This window comes from Tetrahymena thermophila (genome assembly GCF_000189635.1).
Source record: "Tetrahymena thermophila SB210 genomic scaffold scf_8254028, whole genome shotgun sequence".
Classification (NCBI taxonomy): Eukaryota; Ciliophora; class Oligohymenophorea; order Hymenostomatida; family Tetrahymenidae; genus Tetrahymena; species Tetrahymena thermophila.
The window spans coordinates 143,748-156,520 of record NW_002476022.1 but is presented as its reverse complement, the minus strand read 5'-3'; the positions used below and the strand labels follow the sequence as shown (position 1 = coordinate 156,520).

Genomic DNA, 12,773 nt, shown 5'->3' with positions numbered 1-12,773 from the left:
CGATAAATAGAGTTATTTTTATTGATAAATTATTTTTAAAATATTGAATAATTGGAATATAAAGATCTCACTTTTTTTCAAAATACAGTTAAAATCATAAATATATTCATTTTAGGTTACACTTCATTCCAACAATTTTAAAAATGCTTTAAACTCACATTTTTGGTAATTTAAACAAAACTTGTATTTCAAAAATCAATGCATTAAGTTTTTTGGTTTCTTAGTGGTTCGTATATGTAATTATATGTTTATTAAAAATTTAGAAAAATGCTTAAAAATAAATAAATAAATATTTATTCAAAGGTTTTGCTTTGATGTCTACAAAAATCTGAAATATAAATCAGTAGATACTTAAAAATTGATTTTTTCACAATTTTAAATAGATTCACAACAAAATTAAGTAAATTTTTATAAAATTTATGGGGATTGATAAATTCTATTGCCTAAGCCAATGAATGAGATTACAAATAAATCAGGATTACAATAATATATTTAAAAAACTTGAAAATAAGTATATTAGATATATTCTTATTGTATTCACACTTTATTTTACTTTAGTTAATACTTATTGGCTAATAATCATAAAGTAATATTAATTGAATAACTTAAGAAAAACTAAATTTTATATTAAGTTAATAATATAGTCTTTAAATATTTAATAGTGTTTTTAGTCAATAATGGAAGACATTAATGAGGTAAATAGAGTTCAATTGAAAATAGTATAGCCCCATCCTGGCCCAACTGAAGATAATAGCTAACTAAGCGAAATCATTTCATATTCGGGAACTGTAGTTTCTGATAAATTCACTCTTAGCGAAACGCTATCTCATTCACCTGAAAAGTAGAGTAAGTAACAATATCTTTTTAAGTAAGGGTCTTTGGGGCTATAATAGTAAAAATCTAAAAAGATTAATGCTAGCAGCTAAAGAATATTAAATTAAAAATCATAATCCTTTATGATAACGCAAGAAGATGATAAATTATCTTAACAAGATACTCCGAATTTACGTGTAAAGTCTCAGTCTAATATCCATGAAAATATATCTATTAAAGAAGATAGCTAAGAAAAATTCTAGTCTGTGAATATTGAAACCAAGCAATAATAACTTAAAATTTAACCTTATTTCAGCTAGATCCAACCAAATTAGAAGGTTTAACCTCCTAACTTATTCTTATAGAATAGTGCTCATAATTAAAGTATAAGCTTTACTAACAACAATAACAACAATCATCATCATAGATAAGCAAGTAGTCTATCAACTTTTTCATTTTAGCATCTTCTTCCAAATTAAACTGCAATATTTAAAAATGAGTCTCAAATAAGTTAATCGCCTCCAGCTAAATATGGAATTAATGACGAATTAGTTTCTGATTTCATAAAATTATAAGATGATTAAGATAATCTGTATGTTGTACCTCATCCGACTTACAAAATTGGTTATGAAGATAATACAGCTAATAAAAATTTAAGAGATTAATTTACAACATATAATAAAGGGAATGTGTAAGGATCATAAAATTCTAAATTTTAATTAAGCATATTCCAAACAGAGCATCTAGGTTCTCATTCAGATGACTAGATAGACTATACAGAAAATAATTTTACAAACAACAATAATAAAAGTATTAATGAACTTAATGATGATGAAATAAGCAAATCTTATGCTAATCACCATAATGCTACCAATCAGCATACCTCAGAGATATCATAAACTACTATGAACTTGGTTACTGATTACGAAATGAAAGAGTTGTGTAATTCAAACAGAAAAAGAAGGTAAAAAAATATATCTCGTATCCAACTAACTAATGAAGATCTAGTTGAAATGGATTAAGAAGATGATGATGAAGAAGGAGGAGGAGATTATGATGACCAAGATGCCGAGAATAAAGCTTAAAAAGAAGTTAAAGAGGAACTTGTTAATAAAGAAAAGAACGTTGACTAGATTTAGTTTGATTAAAAAAAAGCATTAAATGCAGCTGGTAGCATCATCAGTGGTTAAAGCAAATCTCCAGCTTTAAAGAATAGTTCTATAAATTATTTTTCCAATATAAAAAATGTGGCTTCAAAAATTTCAGGTGAGAGCGAATTACCTAAATTTAAAAGTGAAATTGCTGGAAACAGTGTAAGCTAAAGAAGAGATGATTTTTCAAACCTCCAATTGATGAATTATAAAAGTAATTTAGATAGCTAATCTAATCAATAAGATTATGATGATGAGAGTAATAATAAACGCGAAAAAAGTAAGTCGATTGCCCTGAATGTTATTCATGCTCTTTAAAAAGCGAGGTAGAAGCACTTGGAGATAGCAAGAGCTGATAAATAAACCAAAATTATGAACAGAGTCAAAGATTTCATTAGGATACTGAAAGTCAGATCTAAATTGAGAACTCCTTCTCTCATTTAAAAAAAAGTTTTGGATGTAATCAATGATTTAGTTTTTGTTAATCGTCAAAACGTTAGCAGACTCAAAACCAGACACTCTTCATTTAGATTATCTAGGGCTATGCTTAAGTTTTAGATGTTTTCTACTTAATCCTTTTACTAAATATATCACAAAGTAAATATTCCTCTGTTTCATCCATAGAGCAAATTTAAATTAATTTGGGATTTCATACACATATTGATTATAATTTTGATATTCATTTATATTCCAATATAAATTGTGACTGGTCAAAATATGGGAACATTGATATAAAGAGAAGATAGCTGGGGAGTTATAATTTTTTTTATTTTTTTTTTCTTTATTGTTGATATGCTAATCACCTTTAATACAGGAATTTATGACTAGGGAATAGTTAATGAAAACAGAAAAGATGTTTCGTTAACATATATAAAAAGATAAATGATAATAGATATTCTATATATCATTAGTATCTTAAAAACCTATTATGATATGGAATCTTAGTACATTTTTTCTATTATATGCTGTTTTATTTTCCTTTTCAAAGTCTTAAAAGTTATTAAAATAGTCAATAATTTCACTGATATTTTACTTTCAATAAGAAATAATACCAAATTGTATTACTTAGTTTAATTGCTAAGTTTGCTAGGTACCATTCTTTTTGTTGGACATGTAAATATAATTTTATTTATTTGGCAGTTCTCTAAATTGCTTTTATTGCTTTGAATTATTTATTTTAAAGATATGTTATGGTTTTTTAAATAAAAAAAATAAATACTTTAATTATATAAAAAAGATATTTGGATGCGCTTTTTGGAAAGCAGCTGAGCTAAATAATGACGATTCAAGTAAAAATTGGATGAAGAAAATCGGTATTTAAGATTCTTAGTGGTAAGACAAGTAAAAAAAATTATTTATTTTGATTGATGAAGAAATCCTAATTTATTCTATTTGAAAAATTAATAGGTATTTATATTCAATTTACTATTCTATTACAACTATGATTACTGTTGGATATGGAGATATCACTCCCTAAAATAATACAGAAATTCTTATGGCTATTATATATATGCTGCTAAGTAGTGTTATCTTTGGATATAGCTTAAATACGATAGGAGGGATAATAAAAGAAATATAAAAAGATGGTCATTATATTAAAGAGTAAATGTCTTTGGTCAATAGATATTTAAATGATAAAAATATAGGCAGAGATTTGAAAGTAACAATAAGGATGTTTCTTTAATACAAACTTAAATCAAAAAATATAATCAGTCTCGAATAAGAGAAATACATTTTAGATGAGCTTTCGACTCATTTAAGGGAGAAGCTTATTACTGAAGAAAACATGAATATCATGAGGTAGTGTAAGAGTACATTTTCTAATTTCTCAGAAGAGTGTCTGTAAAAATTAGCTCTTAGAGTGAAATAGGTGAGAGTCTCTAAAAATGAAATGATTTTTGAAGAAGGATAATTAGATGATGATCCTCTTTTCTACTTCATTTAGAGAGGATCTATTGAACTTTTTGTTGAAAGTGTTAAGGGTGATTACAATTTTACTACTCTTGCAATATTAAATGAAGGCAAATCTTTAGGAGAGCCATCTATTTACATCGATTAGATAAAAACCGTTTCTGCAAAAGCTACTGAAATGAGCATTCTTAGAACACTAAGTAGATCTGATATTTTAGATGTGCTCAGATTTTTTCCAAAAGATTATGAGAAGTTTTGCTTTTTTAGAGATGAAATTCAATTTAATAAACTTTCAAGTAAGTTTAATTAGAGTTGCTTTATATGTTAATCAACTTATCACACGATTAATCAATGCCCTTCTCTACATTTCACTGCAGATAAAGAATAAATAATTTTGAGGCATATTTATTCCCAATAATAAATGAGAGAACATATAGAAAGAGGAAAATAGAGAAAGATGAATGCTGTCTCAAATTAAAACCAAATTTAACAGCTTCGAGATGCTTTTATTAGCAGATAAAGAGAAGAAATGATGCTTCTTACATGGGATAGTGAAGAGAATTAAATGCTTATGGCCTCAGAAGGATAAGATGAAAGCCTTATCAATCAAACAAATCGTTAGTCTTATCATACAACTTATACCCAAAGAGTGAATAATAACCCTTACAACAATTATAGCTCAGTAAGCAATCAAAAATATAGCAGTAACAATTTATTTTTAAATAGAAGTAAAAATGCTAAATCTGGTTTTCATCCAGACAGAACTATAAACCACCACAAAGAAGGCGAACTTATTAGTAGAAGAAGCCGAAATGAGGCCTATTCATCTTCATCTTCTTCAAATAAATCACCTTCTTCTCACTCATCCCACTCTTCTTCATTTCTTTCTCAGTCTTTTGTTGTATTAGGCAGAGAGAAAAAATCTGTTTTTAATTAGAATTAAAACCAAGCAATTCCAGCAAGTACTATGCATACATTTTAACCCAGCTAACAAACCTTGCATAGCTCTTAGAGTTCATAAAATACAAATCCTTTATAAATAAAAGGATTATTTAAAATGACAGAAACAATAGAAAACCCTTAAAGAGTAGATGAAGAAAAATAGAAGGATAATAAATAGCACAATCTTGATAACTAAGATGAATCTAATAAAGTATCTGATCAAGTTGGAGATGAAAGAACAAATAACAATTATTCTATTCAATTTAAACGGGCAGAGTCAACTGTATAAAAAAATGTCTAAACAATACCATCATTTTCTGTTGTAGGTGGTAGTGGAGGATAGGAAAATTATAATTTTTATGGGGCTTAATAGAATTTAACTCCTGAAAAGGGAGATAGAGCGAGAAATGTATCAATTACAAATACGACTAAATCAAATTAAAAGCCTCCTCAAGCACCTTCATCTGTTCAACCTAGGAACGGATAAAGAGCTCTCAGCATAAAAATGAACAGCAACACAAATTTACAAGTACAAAATGGAAACAATAATTCAATAAATATAATTGAGTATTATCCTGTAACAAACACCAATACTCTTGAAGTGCCAAAAATATAGCAAAGAAAAGAAAGTTCTGACAATAATCGTCTTAACACGTCATTGTCTCATAGATCAAAATAAAATGGTGAAAATGATTACAATAATACAGGAAGAACTAGTTATCAAAATAATTAAAATCAAAATATGGCTTAAGTTTAGTAGAGTGGAAATTACTAGCTTAACAGTGCATTTACATTCAGTAACAATAACAGTCACATACAAAATAATACAGCATATTTTGATAGCTAGGCTTATCCCTTCTAATAAAAAGCATAAAAAATACATTTTGATAAAAGTTCTGAAATTCCTTTCTACAATACAAATGAAATAACTGAAGAAAGCTCTACTCTTTCTAAATAATCTGTAGGAATTAACATAATCAGAGGAAATTCAAGAAGAAGAAGTACAAAAAATCCTTTTAAGAGATAGAGTCATTTAAATTAATCGTAGTTTTAGTAATAATATTTATAAAATTAAAGAAGTAGCACTACTAATAATATCAGCGATGACAATTCTTAAATTAATAAAAACATAAAACTCTTAATAAGTCTGCTATAAGAAAAAAGCCCAAACAAAAATATACCTCCAATAGAAGGAATTTCTCATAAAATCAGCAACTCTCCAATTCCTAGAAAAAATACTTCCATTACTTAACCTTAATCAAGTCTATCTCAATCCCATTCAAAGTAATAAAACTTTTCTACTTTCTACTAAAATTATTTAAATTAATTTAATGGTAATAACTAAGTTCCTCCACCAATAGGTGGATTATAAAATTAATTTTCATAGTAATCCCTACACTACCAAGATAATTAAGTCATATTAAATGGGATATAACCTTAATAGTTTTTAAAGAGAAGAAAGAATATTGATGATATGATGATGAATTATATAATCCAATAAAATGAAGGTGCACAACCTAACCAATAGCCAAATTTACAGCTTATAAAAAATATTAATTCAACTATTACAAAAGATTTTAAAACTCTGAATAGTGGAATCCATACCTCTGGAGTTTTAAATTAGCCCACATCTCCAATAAATCATAAGCAATTCTAAAAAAATATAGTTATACAAAGACAATTAGATTAACAATTCTCATAAAAGCTAGCTAAATTTTATACTGGAAATGATCTCGTTAGCAATCAAAACAATGATAAAAAAACAGAAAAATAGAAATATGAAGAATTTATATAAAAAGATGTACTTTAAGACCAAATTAAAGAATTCACATATTACTATCCAGAACATAACTTGAGCTAAATTATTTAAAACTTAAAGACCTTAAAAGTTAGTTTCTGTAGTGCATTTGGAAAATACACTATTTATAACTACAAAAACTACTAAATCTATCCCTATAAACAGCAAAACATTTATTAAAAAGACTAGCTTAAATCATATCAAAATGAAATGTGAGATTTATTTGCTATAATTCTTAATAATAATCAGTGAGTATATATATATATCATCTATTTATTAAAAAAATAAAAGAAAATCATTTCTGATCAAAAAAAATTCTCTTTAATTAAAATAGAATAAAAAATTCCTTTGAAGCAAAATATTTAAAACATAAAAAATTAAAAGTAAGTCTTTAAAATAAAAATGTAAAATATGAACAGTTTAAGGCTTTCAATAATTTAGTATTGGGAAATAATTTAATTTAATTATAAAAGCAAAATATTTGAATTACAAACTTAGATTTTATTTAAAATTAAAATTAAACATATTCAATTTATAATAAAAATACTTTATTCAAATTAAGATGAATTTTTTGTATTTATAATAAAATAGAGTACTGTGTGTGTGTGTGTGTGTATCGAATTAATTAAATAAAATTATTAATTATTTATTTTTTATTTAATTATCATATTAATATTTTTTAATTAAAATATCAACACAAATAGAATCAAATTAAAATCGAAAAAATTAATATTATTTTTTAAGTTTAATAAATTAAACCATTTATTTACATTTTTATTTATTTATATCCATATTTATAAATTAATTAATTAATTCAAAATGTTTATTCTAAGCAAATTCTGATGGAAAAATTATTTTTTTTTTTTTGATTATTATTTCATATTAAGTGGATTGATTATTTATTATTGCTTTTAAATAAACTAAATGCATATTTTAAAAATAGCTAAATTCATTTATTTATTAATTTATTTAGCTTTTCAATGAGGCAATATGTTAAAAGATTTGGAACCATTTTTCTTTTTTCCTTTAAGCTTTGATTAATTTAAATGATTTTTTTTCTTTTTAATAGGGATTTATTTTTTTTGTATTTTTTTTAAAACTTAAGTATAATTGTATTAAACAAAATATATTGTGTATTCCTTCATAGCTTCAAAATTAGGTATTGAGAACTCTTCTATTCTTTTTATTAGTTGTTACACAAAGTAATTATTATGCTGATTTAAAGCTGCTATTTAATTGAAATTTTGGTGGTTAAGCAATTGTGGATTCAACAAATTAAGATTAAAGTTATTAATTTAGCTTGGAGAAAGACTATCTTAATTTTAAGCATTTTGATTTTAGGCATTTTCTTAATACGCCTAGTAATATGGCTAATTAATTGGCATAGTATTTTGTTACAAATTATTTACATTTTAAACTTATTAAACAGTGTTAAATTTTATGTTTTGTATTTCACCAATTTTTAAATTATTATTACTAAAATTCTAAGGTAAAATCTATGGTTTAAGAGTTTAAGTATTTAAGTTTTCTTTTTTTTGTTAGAATTATTGTAGTTAGTAACAAATATTATTCAGTTACTTGTTATTCTTAGTAATATTTGGTAAGCCTGTTAATGTTTAATTGCTTTGTAATAAAGGAGTACCTATTTATACATAATTTAAGTTATTCATACTGTTCAAATTATTAGGTAAACCGTTAATCATATTTGGTTAGATATTTATAATATTTTAAGGTTTTTATTGTTCCTTATTGAGGGAACTCTTCTTCTATTTTAATGAATCAATCGATCCTTATCTAGATGTTTTTGGCTGAGAATTATTAAGGTGATCAACTAGATTGCTATTGATTTCTTGTGTAATTTTAATCTTATTTCTATCATCCAAGATTACTTAAAATGGAGATAAAGAGTCATCTAAATTTTACTTATTAATAGTTCCTGTAATATGATTTCCAAATAATTAAATAGGTTAAAGGTTAAGCTTAAAGTTTTAGTACTTGTTTAAATCTTGGTTTTTTTAACTATTCTAAAAATCTTATTATTACATGAAAATTTCTTTTTAAAATTGAGTTGTTTATGGTAAACTTTCAATTTTTTTGGAGCTCTATTTCTTTTGAATCACATCTATTTTTTCTGGTTATTGGTTTAATTCGTTTGATGAAATTTTTTTAAGAAGCAAAGAGCAATTAAGCTCATCAAATTTTTCTCCATCTACTGAGCAGCTTTAGTTTGAATCTTATTTTTTTATTTATTTGAGTTTATTTTGATTTGTCAAAGTTCTTTTGTATAACGGCATATTTTGTTAAGCTTTTTCTTAATCATTTTCACCCATTTTAAAAGATGAACAGCTTCCAAAACGCTATAACCTTTGATTATTCTTAAATTTTTTTATCGTAATGTTATTTAATGATCTTTATGTATAGTCATCCTCTTCTTTAAGTTCTTAGATTTCTTTAGCTTATGAAATTTGTGAATTTTGCTCTTCTTACTCGATTTCATAATCTTCTAAATCAAATTCTTCTTCCTCTCCTTCACTAATTTAAGAGTCCATGACTAAGTTATTGTCTTAATTAAATTTAAATTTTGTCATTCTTAAATAAAATTGCTTATCTGTCTCTAAATCATTTAAAGTAATTTATGAACCTTGAATTTTCGTATTCTAAAAGTAGCTATATTCCATAGCTGTCCTCGTAACTTTTAAAGCATTTCTTACTCTTTTAATAATCTTAAGTGAGTTTCTTTTTACTAAATGCTATCTTTAATGACTCTTCCTCTCTTTTTCTTAAACAGAGTGTAAATGTCTGCTGATAAAAAACTATTTGTTTTTTTGATAGTGTATCAATGGACAATCAATAACACTGTGTATAAATTTGCCACAAGAAAAGCATGGATTCATATATCGCTGTTATCCAAAGATAATATCATCTTTATTCATTGTAAATACTTCCTAATATTTTTTAAGTTAAATAAATAATTAACCAAACACTTTTATAAAAAATTTTACCTGATCTAAAGGAAATTCTTTTAAGCATTAAATAAAATTTTCTTGGGTTATATAAACTAGATGAGTGACTTCAGATGTGGTACATGAGTAATCCAAAGGCAAGCAAGCATAAAAGTTATGATGACCCATACTATCTCCAGTCTAGATATAATTAAAATAACTTATATTAATAAAAAAAGATATATTTATTTTCCTTACTTTTAGGCTGCCTAGAAAGTACTTAGAATCTCCCTTTTACGCATATAGATCAACTTTTCCTTTTAAAATATAGTATAAAATAGGATTTTCAGAGGCTCCTTGCTAATATATAAGTTCTCCAGGTGCATACATTTTTTCCTCCATTCTTAGTGAAACTTTTTATATAAATTCCTTTGAGAATTTATGACTGAATAATTTAGAATTAGTCAAAATCATTTGATAGAATTCCTTATAAACAGAATTTTTAAGATCTTCAGAAATGAGATTTAAAATTTTTTATCCTTTTTCTGGTGATTCACTTTCTTTCTTAAAAATATATTCTAGGTAATTATAAACCTTTAGCTAAGTCTTTTTGGAGATGCTTCTGTTAATCATGTAATTAGAAATGTCAAATTTCATTTATCTTTATAATAAATAAATTTTTAAAATTAATAAAAAGATAATTGAAAATATATAAATATCATTTAATCATCCAAGATATGTATTTCCCTTGATTAAGTATACAATAATATGTAAAATCAAAGATGGCTTTAAGTTAACTATTGAAAAGAATTTACTTGTAATCAGCAATTTTTTTTTCTTTTTCTTAGAAGATTGCACCTATCATGTTAACAGCATAAGCAAATACCGTACCAGATATAATTACAATACAAATAACATAAATTCTTTCTATTTGATTTTGTGGTGTAATATCTCCGTAACCTACTGTAATCATTGTAATGGTGGAATAGTAAATAGAAAGAATATACCTATTCTTAATATCATAATTACTAAAGTGATAAAATTCTATCCAATTATTTTTTGTATATTCTCCCATATTGATTGTACTAATAAAGTGAAATCCGCAACCACATACATGGGCAACTAGCAGTAAGATAAAAGATAATTTAGTTATATTATAAGCTGATGGATACCTCTCCATAAGCGAGAAATGATCTGATATATCCGAAATTTTTAAATTAACCAGAAATACTCTGGAAATAAAGATTATCAATAAAAATGGAACAGATAAGACAATATTAAAGGTTATAACTATGATGTTAATAAGATCTAAAATCAAAATGAATTTGAAATACATAATTACATCCCTCCTTTTCTCAATAAAATTACCATTTTGATAAAACCCAGTATTCATTCTACACAAGAAATCAATTAAAAAAAGTATTATTGGAATTATTCTTAAACATATTTCTGCAGTTCTGTTTTCATCATATAAGTTAACTTAAAAGCCAATTTAAATAGGAACAATAAAAATTTAAATAATCAAGGCAACTATGACACAAACCTTAAATGTAATTAGTAAAGAGTTATCAGGCTCAAAAATAGGAATTGCTGATAAAAATCTTTTCTAAATATGGTCGTATTTCATTTGAAAATATTATCCAGAACCTTCTTCGTGCTAGAAAGAGGGATCATTTATATAATTTAAATGATGAGTTTTCAATTTTACATAGTTCAAATCAGAAGTCTAATCCCTAATTTTGCTAATAAATCTATTCACATTTTTTAACTAGACAGCTAAGTTCCAACCTATTTTTTTAGGCTTTATCAAATTACTTGTCAAAGATATTTTGTTTTCATACTGGTTTACATCACTTCCTAAATTTTAACTTTCAACAATGCTAAAATTCAAAGGCACAACTTTGTTACTTTGTTTATTTGTGTTTGTTTAAATAATACTAGAGTTTTCACCATCTGATTCTTCGTGCTTAATAAAGTTTGTAAATTAGAAGCTTTTTTTTTAATGGTCATATCTTTTTTAGCTTTCTTGGATTAATTTTTCACTTTTTATATTGAAAGATGACTAATTTGCTTTGTTTAAAGGTGTTTCTCCATAATTATTAATGGCAGAAGAAGAAAATCCATATATTTTGCTTTCTTTAGTATTAGAATATTTTCTCTACATTAAGTCTTGTTTGATAGATTTCTAAGTAGAAAAAATACTATCGTACTATTTTAGTTAATTAAAAGATTCTGGTATAGTTTCCCTTCTTTATTCAGTCTTTATATCAGCTTCGCTACAAAAGTTATCACTATTATCTGCTTAAATATTTTGAAGGTTATTATTATTGGCTGATTCATCTTCTTTTTGGCCAACACTATTCTTGCTACTTTCTGAAATTAATGAATTTTTTTTTTCCAAAATATTAGAATCTATTTTATTTCTTTACTGGAAAAATAAAGATTTAGAGCGAGATTATAATTAAATATTTTGAATATTTTATTATTTAGGTGTCTAAGGATGAGCTAATAGCTAGTTTGTGTTTTAAAATAATTTATCTTCTTCTACTTGATTATCTTTGTAATTGTTATCAACTTTATTGATAGAGGAACTGAAATTTTAAGGACTATAACTCAAAACTATCTAATTTTCACTATTCTCCATATGCATTAATAACTCTTTAGCAAAGTTATTATCTGGGCTTTGCTATAGTTAAATATTTGATTCTATAAACTGAGGAATAGGTTATTAAACTTAGTTGTTACTTAACTCCTCTATTTTTAAACTTTTATCATCTTATACACTAAAATTTTTGTTTTAAGTATTTCTGTTTTTAGGATAAATTAATTCTACATTAATAAAAATTAAATTACGAATGAAAAAATGTAAAATTACATGTCAATTTATGATGATTATTCATGATTCTGCATTTCAGAATTCAAAAAGCAAAAAATAAATAATTTTGTTGAGGAGAGGTCAGCTGTATTTGAAATATAATATTGTAAAAGACTTTCTTTCTATTTAAATGTATTCAATAAATTTATAATTAAAGTTGCTTGTTATAGATAGATTATGGAAATATAGAAAATTTAAATACTTACTAATTTATTTATAAAAAAAATATTTATGTATGTATGTATTTGTTTATTATTTTTCATAATTATAATTCCAAAATTATATTCAAAACAAATATTTGATTTTTTTATTAGAAAATATTGTTATGTATTTATAAAAAT

General features: G+C 24.8%; 2 protein-coding genes across 2 annotated transcripts; one reads left to right on the top strand and one right to left on the bottom strand. All coding sequences in view use genetic code 6, as the record gives it.

The window, feature by feature from the left end:
- Positions 1 to 608: 608 nt before the first annotated feature.
- On the top strand, positions 609 to 6,831 carry TTHERM_00670530 (cation channel family protein; the record flags this gene model as incomplete). The annotated part of the gene is made up of 3 exons (XM_001026374.2): positions 609 to 3,077; positions 3,202 to 3,305; positions 3,372 to 6,831. Exons 1-3 carry the CDS (start codon positions 678 to 680, stop codon positions 6,829 to 6,831), a joined length of 5,964 nt encoding a protein of 1,987 aa, XP_001026374.2. The 5' UTR covers positions 609 to 677.
- A 761-nt stretch (positions 6,832 to 7,592) lies between these two features.
- Positions 7,593 to 12,467, bottom strand: TTHERM_00670520 (cyclic nucleotide-binding domain protein; the record flags this gene model as incomplete). Its single annotated transcript, XM_001026373.2, has 5 exons — positions 7,593 to 9,560; positions 9,618 to 9,758; positions 9,816 to 10,218; positions 10,373 to 12,364; positions 12,433 to 12,467. 5 exons carry the CDS (start codon positions 12,465 to 12,467, stop codon positions 7,593 to 7,595), a joined length of 4,539 nt encoding a protein of 1,512 aa, XP_001026373.2.
- Positions 12,468 to 12,773: the final 306 nt, after the last annotated feature.